Below are 15825 nucleotides of genomic sequence, written 5' to 3'. Positions count from 1 at the left end.
GACTACACAAGGGGCAAGGCAGTGGAGAATCAAACGCAATGTGCTTGAAAACTGTAGAGTTCACTACCAAAGCAATGTGTTTGTGGGACTACTGGCATTTGTGACAAGGAAATCCTTCAAATAACAGTAGTAGAGAGAGCAGGGCCTCTTATGAAGAAAAACAGCATGATTCTTAATTATCTGGTGGCTTGCAGAGGTATCACTGATTACATAATCTAAAGATAACAGGGCTGCATAGTTGTAGCTGAGGGAATAATTCAGCCTGCAGAACCATTATTAGTATTGATGGTGTGTGAAATGGGAACAACCCAAGTTGACTGTCAATAGCTAAGCTGAGTTGGTGAGGAGCAAGACAAAAAAAGTATTTTCTTTCAAACTGTGCAGATTTGGTATGGAAATCACGGCGGCCTACTGACTATAGAGACCCACACTTCAGTCATTGTTTTGGGGTAGCAGAGCAATTTCTGAGCTGGATTTAGCAACAGGAACAAATCAAAGAGCAGATCTGTGCAATGTGGCTAAGTTGCATAGCTGCAGGAACAGTATGTTTGGATTTCTATATATATATATTTTTTTTTTCTTTAACAGTCAGTGCAACTTTAATGTTTCTCTAACACAGTTTGGCGCATCTAATGTTACAGACAGTTCCTGTTCAGCTAATTTGTTCTGGGATGACCTTTCCAGTTACCACAGTACGATTATAGGCTAACACTGTCTTGGGCCAAATGCTGATCACATGAGCAAGATGAGCAGGACTCGAGCCCTTACAGCACTCATTACTCAGTGTCTAAAAGTGTGTTCTGTGCATAGTTGTGCTGCAGTATGTTCTCCGAAGAGATTGTTCTTTTGCAGCATTTTTTGCTGGAAAGGAGAAAAATCAGTTGGAATTTTACAGCTTCAACATTCTATGTTTTTGATGTTATTGTAAAAATTACTTTACAATACAGCATGTTGTCATGGATTTCCTTGGGAACTCTAATCTCTTTCAAGGAGAAAGACTAGAAGCTAAACAAAGATCTAGTTGAAGACGCTATGAAGAGAAATCAGTTTAACAAAGGGATGTGGAGTAGGACGGCCCCCACTCAGGGAGCCCTTCTGCAGCACCCTGCTGCAGCTACCTCAGTTTCTCCTTGGACTCCATTTGTGCATAGGAACATTCTCTCAGCAGCAAATTCAAACCCTTTATATTAATAAAAGGGTCACAGTCCACAGATCCCTCATAGTAAAACAGTTGTTCTCAAACCCCCAAAGTTAAACAAGGTTACAACGCAGCAGCTCGTCAATCCCATGCAAAGGTCACCGTTCCCCAGTCACCCAGCCAAGAGTCACTAACCACTCTGTCCCAGTTCCTTTAGCCCCTGTTCCAGGGCATCTACCTGAGTGTTCCAAGACCCGCAACTCTTTTCCCATAGCCCCAAGGCAGGTCTCCTGGGACAGAACTCTCCAGTGTTCCACTGAGCCAGGCTTCCCTTCTGAGAGTCCTACCCCTGCTCAGGGAACATCCCTCCAGGACAGCTCCCTTGTTTTGGGCTCTGCATCCTGCAGCCCTCCACTCAGGCTTGCTGCAAGGGGGCTTCCCCTAGTGTTCTACTCTCACAGGCCTCTCTGCCTGTGACCTCTACCCCTGGGATCCACCCTTCAGCATCAACCCTTCTTGCTTTGGGCTCAGCTTCTCCCAACCAGCAGGTTTTTCCCCTTCTTCGCAGGGGCTTCTGCATGAGCTCTCCTTTAGCGCCACAGGATTCCCCAGCTCTGCCCCTTTTCCCCTCTCCCTTTACATAATAACTCCTAGCTTGTGTTACATTACATCAGTGGAAAGAGAACCATTTCAGAATAGAATAAGATGCCTGGTGTCACTGATTCCCAGTTTCAGCATGCAGTCCTTGACCCCCTCCATTGAAGTCAATGGGAATTCTGTTCAAGAAGACACTGAAGGACAGGGCCTATCACTTTGTAAGGAGTAGCTAGTGTTTGGAAACACTCAATGTAGCATTTTTGTTTTGAGAATTATTCTCAATCCGTACTTCTGCTTGGAAAAACTAGAGTATGCAGTGCCTTTTTTTTGGACACGCATCTAAAGTCTCACTGGTTTACTACTGAATTAACTGTGTGTCAAATGAAATGCTCCAAATCACGCAAGCTGGCTGACTCTGAGATTTGGAACACTCCAGCCCCCAATAGAGGGCAAAACTTCAGTGTGGAGGTGCCAAGTCAGAGCCCAGAGCAAAGACAGCCGGAACCCAAGTTCATCGCTGAAGGGTAGTTGAGAAATTGGAGGTTTCTGTGGAGGTTTTCAGGGTCACTGAAGTTTGTCACGCTGGAGAATGTACAAAATTGCTGTTGGTTGTAGGTGGCTTAGGGGTTGAATATCTGACACTTAGGAATGAATGTAATTTTCTCTGAATTCCTGACGTGAACACAATTGTACAGTATTCAAAGAAACTGTTTTAAGGTAAAACTCACCACTTGCCTTCTGCACTAAATCCTTTTATTATTGTTCTGTCTAGATGGACGATACTGGATTCTTCCAGGTAATAAATATTAATCAAGAGGATGACTATGAGCCATTCTTAGAAACATTTCGGCGCTGCACTCTTTGTTATGGTAAGATCCATCTGTATTAGAGGAAAAAAAACACTATTTAGTGCTGCCTCTCAAAAAGCATGAGAGAGACTGGCATTTGTGTTTCAAATAACCACAACTGAATTTTCTGGCTTTATTTCTTCTTCACAAGTTAATCCCTAAAAGGAGGGAACTTTCCAATGAGTAGCATGTTGATCATGATTTACAACCAACTGCTTATCTCCACTATCTGTGCTGCCAAGTTTTTCTTAGGAGGAAATGTACTCAAATGCATAAAAATGAGGGCTGTCGATTAATTGCAGTTAACTCACGTAATTAACTCAAAAAAATTAATCGCGATTAATCACAACAATAGAATACCAATTGAAATGCATTAAATATTTTGGATGTTTTTCTACATTTTAAAATATTTGATTTCAATTTACAATACAGAAGACGGTGTATAGTGCTCACTTTATTTTATTATTACAAATATTTGCACTGTAAAAATGATAAAAGAAATAGTATTTCTCAATTCACCTCAGACAAGTACTATAGTGTCATCTCTATTGCAAAAGTACAACTTACAAAATGTAGATTTTTTTTGTTACATAACTGCACTCAAAAACAAAACAACGTAAAAGGAGAGAATGCTGCCCTCTTCTTATTTACAATGTCACCTGAAAGTGAGAACAGATGTTTGCATGTCACTGTTGTAGCTGGCACTGCAAGGTATTCACGTGCCAGATATGCTAAACATTCGTATGCACCTTCATGCTTTGGCCACCATTTTAGAAGACATGTTTTCATACTGATGATATACCATACCATGATGATGATGGGTTCTGCTCGATAACAATCCAAAACAGTGCGGGCCAACGCATGTAATTTTTCTATTATCTGAGTCAGATGCCACCAGCAGAAGGTTGATTTTCTTTTTTTGGTGGTTCGAGTTCTGTAGTTTCCACATCGAAGTGTTGCTCTTTTAAGACATCTGAAAGCATGCTCCATACCTTGTTCCTCTCAGATTTTGGAAGGTACTTCAGATTCTTAAACCTTGGGTCGAGTGCTGTAGCTATCTTTAGAAATCTCACATTGGTACCTTCTTTGCGTTTTGTGAAATCTGCAGTGAAAGTGTTCTTAAAATGAACAACATGTGCTGGGTCATCATCCAAGACTGCTATTACATGAAATATATAGCAGAATGTGGGTAAAACAGAGCAGGAGACATACAGTTCCCCCCTCCCCCAAGAAGTTCAGTCACAAATTTAATTAACAAAATTGTTTTTTTTTAAACGAGCGTCATCAGCATGGAAGCATGTCCTCTGGAATGGTGGCCGAAGCATGAAGGGACATACAAATGTTTAGCATATCTGGCACGTAAATACCTTGCAACACCAGCTACAACAGTGCCATGAGAATGCATGTTCTCACTTTCAGTTGACATTGTAAATAAGAAGAGGGCAGCATTCTCTCCTGTAAATGTAAACAAACTTGTTTGTCCGAGCGATTGTCTGAACAAGAAGTAGGACTGAGTGGACTTGTAGGCTCTGAAGTTTTACATTTGTTTTTGAGTGCAGTTATGTAACCAAAAAAATCTACATTTGTAAGATGCACTTTAATAACAAAGAAATTGCACTACAGTACTTGAATGAGGTAAACTGAAAAATACTATTTCATTTATCATTTTTACAGTGCAAATATTTAATCAACAATATACACTGATTTAAAATATAACACAAAATACAATATATGAAAATGTAGAAAAACATCCACAATATTTAATAAATTTCAATTGATATTCTATTGTTTAACAGTGCGACTAAAACTGCGATTAATCGCGATTAATTTTTTTTGAGGCAACCGCGTGAGTTAACTCTGATTAATCAACAATCCTAGTAATAAAGGCTACTCTTGTGAGGAGCGGATTATTTCACAGGATCAGTCCCTTAGCTTTCTGATTTTAATTATACATAACTTTCACAGATGTAGAAGATTGTTGTTAATACTTCAAGTTTAGGCTCTTTAATCCTCTCCGGAACTGAGAGTTCTGACGCCGTTTCTTTTGTCACACTTTCAGTTTCTTAAAGAAAGAAGTACAAACTAATTTTCCGTTTATTTGCAGACAAATGTAAACCAGACGAGTTTTGTGAACGCCGCAGATTCCGATCACCACCGGTATATGTGGATGCTGCTTTCATTTTGGATAGCTCACAGAAAATGAGTAGTGCCGAATTTCAGAACGTGAAAAACTTCTTGAGCAGAGTACTTGATAACTTTGACATTTCCTCTGAGCCAGAGACTTCTTCCACAGGTGATAGGGTGGCTGTAGTAAGCCATGCTCCACCAGGTTTCAAACCCCGAATGGGGCGGAACCCTGTAAAGAAAGAGTTTGACTTTGTCACCTACAAGAAGAGACAGTTAATGAAAAGACATATCCAAGAATCTGTTCGACAGCTGAATGGAGCAGCTGCTCTTGGCCATGCCATACAGTGGACAATTGATAATGTTTTCTTAACTGCACCCCACTCCAGACAACACAAGGCTATTATTGTTATATCTGCTGGAGAAACAAGTCAGTGGGACAAAGACACATTAAAGAAGGCATCTCTGAGAGCCAAGTGCCAAGGATATGCTCTGTTTGTAATTTCATTAGGACATGTATATAACGACATGGAATTGGAAGAGATGGCTAGTATTCCCCTGGAACATCATTTGATTCAGCTGGGCAGAGTTCATAAGCCTGAACTTGAATACGTAGTGAGGTTTATGAAACCATTTGTGCATCTCCTCAGGCGTAAGTTATTATATTAATGCTGTTTCATTGTTCTTCAGTGAACGTTCAGCAACTCATGAAAGAGGTTAGGTTGATAACCTTGGACATTAGTCTTCCATAGATTCACAAAGGTGTTTAGCATGGAGTTTTCAATGCAGGTTTCCCATTCCAAAGTCGCTTAGTTCTGTCCTTAGTAGATCAAGTTAAATACTTAAGGGGTAAAAGAGTGGTTTAAGTCCATGCTTGATAGTCTTAGTTCCATGCTAGGAACGAACAACACTGGTGATCTCAATAGGTTTTATGATGGGAAATCTCTCTACTAGGAATTGAACTAAGGCCACCAATCTTATTTCACATAGGCCACCTAACAACTATCAGATGGCAGTGACTTTAGGTCACTTCTAGCTTTTGCCACAGATTGGACCAGTGACCTAGGTTGAGAGCTTGATATCCTATTATCAGTTCCCTGGGCCTTCCATTTATTCAATAAACAGAAAAAATGCTGACCTAGTAGTAGATCACAGTGATATGTCAGAAAAGTTGTTAGAATCTTGGATCACTTGACTACACATCAGAAGAACCTGCAGATGGGGGATGTATTTAGTACAATCTATGCTACTTACACATCGCAGCAGCCCTTCCAGACTCATTGATGGAATGATACTGGAGGAGACTACAGAGCATAATTGGACTATCATCCTGAAGTCCTCACCTTAACATAGACACATTTGAATTATTTTTAGATCCCTAGGCAAAAGTAAGCCTTTGAGAACGGCTGAATTGCAAGGGTGAGAGAACTAATGTACTATAAACTAATCATAGCTTCTAATGGCCTTATGGTGTGAATGTGTCTAAAAAATGGTGCCTATGCATAAAGAAACAGAAGGTATTTAAACTGAGTTTGCCAATAGGCTCTCATCTCAGGGGCTGCATGTGCCCCCATGCCACTCTTCTGATTCTACTTCTCTCTCTCTTTCAAGTCAGCATTTTAAAACTGTACTGGGAGGATGGGGAGAGCTGAGATGAGGGGGTGTTGTTATGATAGAAAGCGTTAATGGCAGCCATCAAATAGTTCTTTGATTTGTACACAATTACAGAGGCGCTTGAAGCTGCTAGGTCTACAACTAGATGCCAGGGGCTACATGTCATTCCCCCCATCCCCCTTCTGATTTTCACCAAAATCAGTAGGACTCTGCCCATTGTTGCCTTGATAAATCCATGGAGGATAGGTCCATCAATGGCTATTAGCCAGGATGAGCAGGGATGGTGTCCCTAGCCTCTGTTTACCAGAGGCTGGGAGTGGGTGGCAGGGAATGGATCACTTGATGATTACCTGTTCTGTTCATTCCCTCTGGGATTACCTGGCATTGGCCACTGCTGGAAGATAGGATACTGGGCTAGATAGACCTTTGGTCTGACCCAGTATGGCCGTTCTTATGTCTAGACCATTTCCTGAGATTTTGGAATCGCTTGGCTGTGACATCCAAAAGTTTGTGTTCCATCCAAACAGAAATACCATCAAGCTGAGTATAAGCCCTTGCAAGCTCTGCCAGTAATTTGTCTTACTGCTTTCAGTATTTAGTACAACCCTGCTGGGTGAATGAAGATACGTGGGGGCAGAAGAGGAAAAGTTGAGTGAAAACTGTTCCAAATTCCACTGAGTTGGTACACTTTGTTACTACATCTTGTTTTCTTGACAGGTGCAAGCAACAAATATCCACCAGTAGAGCTCAAGAGAATTTGTACCAGAGTTCGCTCTCAGAAAGGCCAACATGTGTGAGTCCAGACACTTATTTTATTATGACTTGTTTTTACATATGGGCAAATTGATGAGTTCTCCTGGGTAGGGATTCCTATCAAAGGTTCTGAACCTGCAAACGCTCACAGATGTGCTTCACTTTATGCATGTGAGTAGTTGTGTTGGGCAGTAATTTCATGTTCTGCCATCAAAATTATCAGTCGTTTAAAAAGAAATTGAAAACTATAGAATTGCAACAAAGATTTAAAAACGTTTTCATTAAAACCAGATACAAAATTCTCCTCCTGCCTGATTTCCGCTTGTCCTGCAGAGCTCATTTGTGCAAAGCACCACCTGCCCCAACACCGGTGGTTGATTGTTTTGGGGGTACGTATTGTTCCAGATCTTAGGGCTTGTCCACATGAATGTTTAGTTTGCAGCAGGCTGTGGTGTAAATCGGACCTTCACTAGCCCGCTATTCACTGACTGTGTAGACCTTGCTGATGCACACTAACAGTTCCTTAGCGTGATTTTAGCTACTCTCTAAGTGCACTAGCAAACTGTTAGTGCACAGCAGCAGGGTCTACACAGATACCTACTGCAGGGCAGGGTAGATTCATACCCCAGCTTGCTACAAATGGTGAAGACGAGCCCTTATTGAAATCTGAATATCTCTTCCCTGAGATGTTCAAGTCTTAACTCAACCTAAGGAAAAGGGCAGACATTGAAACAGAGGAAGTTAGCTAATACCAGCTATTTTTGAGTCGTCCTGCCAGGCCAAAATGTTTCCTGTTCTTTTATCCCCAGTGCTATCCTAGATGAGGATTGGTCAGGAGGTGATGCCATAGCTGATGCTGAATACGCTGTTTCTGGGCATGCAACACTAATGTTCCAGGATGACGTAAGCGATGGTCCTTTAAACACCAACAGTTTTGTCAGCAATACACATCAATCCTTGGTAACTACCGACATAATGGAGAATGCTGCCAAAACACACGGAAGGGAAGATAACGTAAGTGTGAGGGTTTAACCCCCGTGTCACAAGGCAGCACTGCCTAGCGGCCAGAGTCCATAGAACTGCCCCTGGTTACTGCTGGTTCAGCGGGGGGGGTCCTACCGAAACACGCTGAGGCTTACCGGGGGCAAGGTACCAGTCCATCACCCCCCCCTTCGGCTGCCAGCCCAGAATGAGCAGAGTTCTCTCCTTTTATACTCACTGAGCATTTGGAGCATGCCCAGTATGGTTGGTGCGGGACTTCCACTGACAGAGCTACTTGTCTGCTGCTGCCGGGGCTAGTGCGGGGCGGGGCTGCCCCGTCACAGTAAGTTATTTCTGATGTAAGGAAAGGAAGGGGGATGTCTGCTTAAACCTCACTGAGCAGGGTGGAAGGTTTAACCTTTGGAACCCTATGGATGACTTCACACCTTCTAAGAAAATTGAGCTGAGGTAAAGGAGCCAAATATACCAGCTCTTCTCTGTCTCCTCCTCCTCTTCCTGCCATCAACCTAACCTCTTTTCTGCCTTCTGTAGAATCACTGATTCAGCACCAGCATGACAGGAAGAGGGCTCCTACACAAGCAGGCAGAATTTCCTGTTGCCACTTACCTTCTCCGTCAGTTAGCCTCCAAGCACAGATCTGTTTTATGGCTCCAGGCCCATTCTAAGCTACCTTTAGCTACACATGATCCTCTTAGTCGCCCTCCTGTGGCTGTTTCCCAACATGAGGTGGGACAGCCTCTTATGTGGTTCAACCATGGCCTCCTCTTACCCCAAACCCAAATATTCTCACTGAAACAAGCACCCTCAGTAAAATATTAAGACCTGGTCCACCTGAACTGTTGTGACCCTTCAAAATGAACTAATATTGAGGATGTAAACACGATCGTGTTCAAATAATAATACTAAGCAAGAATGCCTAGGCTCATGTATTATAAAAACAATTAGGAATTTGGTTGGATCTGCAGCCACTACAGTTTACTGGTCATCCGCACATTCTGTTCTCAGAATGCTGTGAAGGGAGCTGCATACAAAGGCTCATGGATAAATATTATGGCAGTTAGAAGAAGAGGAAATAAAAATAGTCTTGTAAAATATCTAGCAAATTGAAAAGCAAATGGCTAGCATTCACTACTGCTTTCCAGCTCCTTTCACTACAATGCTTAGCATTTACACAGCACGTTTCATCTGCGGGCCTAAAATGCTCTACAGGAGCAAAGACTGATCTCCTGTTAATGGATGGGGAAACAGCCCGAAGAGGTTAAGGCTCCCACTTTCAAACTTGGCTGCCTGAAGTTAAGCACATAAATAAGTGAACTAATTTTCAGAGGTATTGCACATCCACTGCTCTGATTGACGTGTTTCTGAAATATTTTTCTTTCCTTTATGGCCCTTAAATATCCTTTGAAAATAGCTGTAGAGATTTCCTTGGAGTGTAGTGTCAGGTACTGTTGTGATGGGGATTGAATGGATGCTCATTTGCAACTGCATCTTTGCTATATAGCACATATGCATCATCTTTCTCTGAACGTATTAGTTTTATAGACTCCTTTGTTGTGTAGCGCTTGTTCACATCCTCAGACATCTCCTTCTCCCCATCCCCATGATGGATATAGTCCATTGGTTTTGTTCTCAGAGATGGAAAGCCTACCATAATTCCACACATTTGCCAACTGCAGAAGCAGTGTATGTAGTTTGGGGACTGGGGGGATTGGGCTCAGTCTGAGGAAGAAGTGAGGGCACTAATAGAGCCACTGCATCTCGCCATCTTGCCACTCCTCCCAGCAGAGGAAAGACTGGCTTCATCAGCTGGCTAGAGACTTGTTCCCATCCTGGCCCTTTTTGAGAGGCGCCATAGCACGTGCTCAGGCTGTGGCAAGAGCCAAGATTTGGCCATCACTCACTGTTTTGAAAAGATATACTCTACCTTAATACAATGCTTATAGGAAAAAGAGAAAAGCAATGGTATTGAAAACAAGCCTTTTCAATCCTCTGTATGGACAGTCTCATCCTAAAGAGAAGGCCCTTTTTGTTTTTGTTTTATAGATGGCTGGAACCAAAGTGTTTTAAACAATGAAATGGTTAAATATGGCACTGGGCTGAAGAAACTAACTATGCTGCATGGTTCTGACCTATAAAAATTCCCGTCTCTGCCTCCTACAATGGTTTATTGGTGGAAATCATGGAAGAAATGTGGACATGATCTGTGAGATACAGAATAATTTTATTTTTTTAAGAAATGGACAAGACTGTATTTTAAAAAACTTGAATATCTCTATCCCTATGCACGTAGGGTCTACTCCTGTATAGTACTGAATGTGCTCAACTCCCATTCACTTCAGAGGGAGGTGAGGACACTTGGAAATTAACAGGGTCAGGCCCTTAAGGAACTGTCTAGTCTCCAGGTCAGTTGTGCTTTGTTGGAGTTGGCTGGCAAGAACTGAGGCATGAATGTGTGTGTAACACTCTCCTCTTTCAATGAGTAAACTGCAGTGCAAATTCTTTTCAGTGAAACTTTACTTTCCATAGTCCTTCTACAAGTGTAAGTTGCATTGTGTAAAGATAGGAAGAAGGCTTATTAGTCACTGCTGTGCTTTTCCAGATAGAGTAACTATGCAATTGGTGACTGAATTACTTTTTAGACCAAGGAGAACTCTAAAAGAACAGCGTGTCTTTAACATGGAGCATCTCGTCTACCTTAAAACAAAACAAAACACCAAAGTCATAAGCATAGGGCTTGTAAAAAATACTTTCCAATGTACGTGTTTTTTCCATCAAAAAATGTTGAGTCCATGGAATTGAAGCATTCTACAGGAATGTCTCTATTCCATCATAAGTTTTGATGAAAACCAAGCAGATTGGCTCCCGACGGTCTGGCCAGTGTGCCAGTCTAGAAGTTTTCAAAAAGTCTATTCCACAGAAAATTTTGTATTTCCAACTGCTTGTTCTGATTTGGAACAACAAAAAAATTCAGAATTGCAGGTTTCATGGGACAGAACTTGTACAACTCTACTTGTCTTCATAGCTACATGGACCCTATTCAATTTTACAGTCTCAATATTAAAAAGTGGCTAAATGGAATTTGGTTTCATATGCCACAATATACCAATTTTCAGACTGATGTGATGTCAAATAGTCATAAAAAAATATTGCAACATCCAGGTTTGTTGTACATTTACAAAGCTTCATTTCAGTGTTAGTACACAGATGTGTAAAAATAGACAGCATACATATATAGTAGCTCATTACATTTTAACTGGTACGTTAAGTACTTTGAATAGGTAGTGAGCCCATTAAACTATCCTTCCCATATTACAGTAGAGTTGTTAGTTATGCTTGGAGTAAACTCTCAAACCTAGAATTATGTTGTGCCAATTGGGGAAAAGAAGAGATATTGGTTAAATGTATTTTTTTCTATGTATCTTTATTCCAAAAAGGAAAATTTAAACCAAATTACTACTGAAGTCCCTGGGGATATAAACCACTGGCTTTAGTGGGATCAGGCTTTGAATATCAGTGCACTATAAAGGAACAAAAGTCCCATTTCTCAAACTCTTATGATCAGGCACAGGTGACTCTTCACAGTAGTAAGCATGCCTGATAGTCATTGTTCAAAGCTTCAGACCCCAAATTCTTTCAAATAAAAATGTTCACAATTTAGACCAGTTTTTTGGTCTAGAGAGTAGTATAAGAAAATATTTTATTTTTCTGACTTTTTTTTAAAAAAGTATTTAATTTCTAATTGGTGAAAGACATTTAAAAACTGTATGGGGACAATTGTAAAATGTACCCTTTGTCACTATGCTGGCATCATACTGAGCTTTTTAATGCAGGTTATGCAACATGTCATGGTACTAATTAAACTATCTGCCTGAAACTTCAGATGGTGTCTTGTTTCATGTGATCATACTAGCTAAAACTAATACTCAGTGCTATTCCCATCAAATCTTCTGTGTTAAGAACAAGACAAGATATAGTGATCATGATGGGAGATCCTTGTTCCTTTACAAGTCATTACTTACACACAAGAGACAAAATTGTCTGCTCATGATGTACCTAAAAACTCCCTGCTGCCTGGATATAAACATCGTATCTCTGTTTTGTGCAAGAAAAATAAGTGTATAATGGAATAAGAAAACATTATGCAATCACTCACTCTGTGATTTACACATTCATTACAGCAGGAGAGAGTGAGTGAGGGAGGCAACCTAGTGACAGAGGATGTGGAAAAAGCTAATGTACTCAATACTTTTTTTTGCCTCTGTCTTCACGAACAAGGTCAGCTCCCAGACTACTGCACTAGGCAGTACAGCATGGGGAGATGACCAGCCCTCTGTGGAGAAAGAAGTGATTCAGGACTATTTAGAAAAGCTGGACGAGCACAAGTCCACGGGGCCGGATGCGCTGCATCTGAGGTTGCTAAAGGAGTTGGCGGATGTGATTGCAGAGCCATTGGCCATTATCTTTGAAAACTCATGGCAATCGGGGGAGGTCCCAGATGACTCGAAAAAGGCTAATGTAGTGCCCATCTTTAAAAAAGGGAAGAAAGAGGATCTGGGGAACTACGGGCCAGTCAGCCTCACCTCAGTCCCTGGAAAAATCATGGAGCAGGTCTTCAAGAATCAAATTCTGAAGCACATCCCTCGCCCGCGCTGCTTCCCGCCACCCCCATTGGCCTGGGACGGTGAACCGCGGCGAGTGGGGGCCGCGATCGGCCGAACCTGCCGCATCAGCAGGTAAATAAACTGGCCCGGCCCGCTAGGGTGCTTACCCTGGCGAGCCGCGTGCCAAATGTTGCCGACCCCTGTTATAGACTAACAGATATTTTGGAGCATAAGCTTTCGTGGGTGAATACTCACTTAGTCAGATGCTTATGCTCCAAAACGTCTGTTAGTCTATAAGGTGCCACAGGACTCTGTCACTTTTCACAGATCCAGACTAACACGGCTACCCCTCTGATTCTTCATTAATGATGTAGAGGATGGCATGGACTGCACCCTCATCAAGTTTGCAGAGGACACTAAACTGGGAGGAGTGGTAGATACGCTGGAGGGTAGGGATAGTATACAGAGGGACCTAGACAAATTAGAGGATTGGGACAAAAGAAATCTGATGAGGTTCAACAAGGACAAGTGCAGAGTCCTGCACTTAGGACCGAAGAATTCCATGCACTACTACAGACTAGGGACTGAATGGCTAGGCTGCAGTTCTGCAGAAGTGGACCTAGGGGTTACAGTGGACGAGAAGCTAGATACGAGTAGACAGTGTGCCCTTGTTGCCAAGAAGGCTAATGGCATTTTGGGCTGCATAAATAGGGGCATTGCCAGCAGATCGAGGGACGTGATCATTCCCCTCTATTCGACATTGGTGAGACCTCATCCGGAGTACTGGGTCCAGTTTTGGGCCCCACACTACAAGGAGGATGTGGAAAAATTGGAAAGAGTCCAGCAGAGGGCAACAAAAATGATTAAGGGGCTGGAGTACATGACTTATGAAGAGAGGCTGAGGGAACTGGGATTGTTTAGTCTGCAGAAGAGAAGAATGAGGGGAGATTTGATAGCTGCTTTCAATTACCTGAAAGGGGGATCCAAAGAGGATGAATCTGGACTGTTCTCAGTGGTAGCAGATGACAGGACAAGGAGTAATGGTCTGAAGTTGCAGTGGGGGAGGTTTAGGTTGGATATTAGGAAAAACTTTTTCACTAGGAGGGTGGTGAAGCACTGGAATAGGTTACCTAGGGGTGGTGATGGAATTTCCTTCCTTAGGAGGTTTTTAAAGTCAGGTTTGACAAAGCCCTGGCTGGGATGATTTAGTTGGGAAATTGGTCCTGCTTTGAGCAGGGGGTTGGACTAGATGGCCTAAGGTTCCCTTCCAACCCTGATATTTTATTATTCTATTTTATTCTATTCTATTCAGGCTGTTGAATTTTTTAATGTAATTCAAAGTATCTATGTATATTTCTCTGCATCAACTCATCAATGGCAAATTTTGAAGCAACATCCTCTGACCCTGAAACCACTGAGTGCCACACGATGGGAAAGTTGAGTGGAGGCGATAAAGCCTATCAAACACCAAATTGGGAAGATAGATGATGCCATAGTTGCCATTATGGAGGATAATGCCATGACAGGAACTGTTCATGGGAGAACAATGGCAGAGGGAAATGGAATCACCAGAAACATACATAATTTCATATTTCTGTGTGGCTTAGTGTTGTGGTATAGCATACTGTTTGAAATAAATGTTGTAAGCAAGAGACTCCAAGGTATTGACCTTGATATATCTGGAGCAATGGAACAACTGGACAAAGCAAAGTCATACCTACAGTCTTACCGGTCAGATGAGGGATTTCAAAATGTTCTGAAGAGTGCACAGAAGTTGGCAGAGGAACTTCACACTGAAGCTATTTTCCCACCCATTCAAGAATACAAAAGTCACTGAAGAAGACGACATTTTGATTAGGAGGCACGGGATAATCCCGTAAGAGACCCCAAACAACAATTCAAAGTTGAATTCTTTAACCAGGTGCTAGACTGTGCAATAGAGTCAGTTGAAGAACGTTTCATGCAGCTCAAGGAACACAGCAGTATATTTGGGATGTTGTATGATATTTCAAAACTCCTCACTATACCTGAAGACGACCTACACCAGCAATGCAGGGCTCTAGAGACCGCATTGACACATGATGATATGCGTTATATTGATGCGAGCGATTTAGGTGATTAATTGAAAGCCCTTTCAAGATACATTTCAGCAGGATCAACTCCAAAGGCTGTTCTGGAATGTATGTGCACAAATAAGATGACCACCCTCTTTCCAAATGCTTTTGTTGCTCTGTGCATACTTCTAACACTTCCTGTAACAGTTGCCAGTGGAGAATGCAGCTTTTCCAAGCTGAAGTTAATAAAAACATATTTACACTCCACAATGACACGGACAGGCTGGTCGGCCTTGCAACCATCTCAATAGAGCATGAGCTAGCCCAGACTGTGGACCTTCAGGAAGCAGTTCAAATCTTTGCAACCAAAAAAGCACAGAAAGCACCACTTTGATTATTCAAAACAGATAAAAATGCCAGTGTTTACTATGCAGACAAGAAAAGTTACATTTGCTGTTGAGGCGTTTGAAAGTTAAGTGTTACTTAAAATTTTTGAAGAAGGCATTTTAAGTTGTTAGTTCTCCTTTATTGGGGTAGGTTGCAGAGGAGTAGACCAGGAAGAGGGTTGAATGGAGACCTTTCAAAGTTTTGGCCCAAGTGAGGGGGCATGGGGGCATCCATTTGAGGTCCCCGCCTCAGGTGCCAAAATGTTGTGGGCTGGCCCTGCCCCCCCATTCTTTACCCCATCTCCACAGGGCTCGGGACGGAGGGAGCTTGCTGCCAGCAGCTGCTGTCTCAACTTGCTGATCTACTGAAAAAGGCAATGTACTTAGAGTGGGCTCAGTATACTTAAAGGGGCAATGCGTGTCTCTTGCTCACACACACGGTGTGTGTCCGTCTCTCTCTGCCATGCTGTCTCCCCTCCCTCCATTTGTGCTGCCTTGTAGAGTGTGAGGCTACATTAACAACAATGTGTTAACCCTTGAGGTCTAGGGAAATCCTTGAGTGGGATTGCATGAGGGAATCCATCTGTGGATTAGAAGAATCTACAGTCTGACCACTGTTCAGAAATGCTGCAAAAGCTTCCTGTTAAAGCTTGCCCACTGAAAACAGAATGTCACTCACAACATTAACTGCACCCTCCCCTTCTCCCC

At 42.2% G+C, this 15825-nt stretch overlaps 1 protein-coding gene across 1 annotated transcript in view; it reads left to right on the top strand.

Annotated features, from left to right (window-relative positions):
• The window catches only part of LOC128831314 (collagen alpha-6(VI) chain-like), a 96399-nt gene extending 84444 nt beyond the window's left edge, over positions 1-11955 (top strand). Inside the window, exons 35-39 of the mRNA XM_054017626.1 lie at positions 2508-2604; positions 4688-5359; positions 7039-7114; positions 7884-8088; positions 10120-11955. Of these exons, the coding sequence (XP_053873601.1) occupies positions 2508-2604; positions 4688-5359; positions 7039-7114; positions 7884-8088; positions 10120-10143 (1074 nt within the window). The 3' untranslated portion in view covers positions 10144-11955. The remainder of the gene's footprint in view (positions 1-2507; positions 2605-4687; positions 5360-7038; positions 7115-7883; positions 8089-10119) is intronic.
• Positions 11956-15825: the final 3870 nt, after the last annotated feature.

Source organism: Malaclemys terrapin, chromosome 2 (assembly GCF_027887155.1).
Source record: "Malaclemys terrapin pileata isolate rMalTer1 chromosome 2, rMalTer1.hap1, whole genome shotgun sequence".
Classification (NCBI taxonomy): domain Eukaryota; kingdom Metazoa; phylum Chordata; order Testudines; family Emydidae; genus Malaclemys; species Malaclemys terrapin.
The sequence above is the reverse complement of the archived record's forward strand: the minus strand, read 5'-3'. Positions and strand labels throughout refer to the sequence as shown.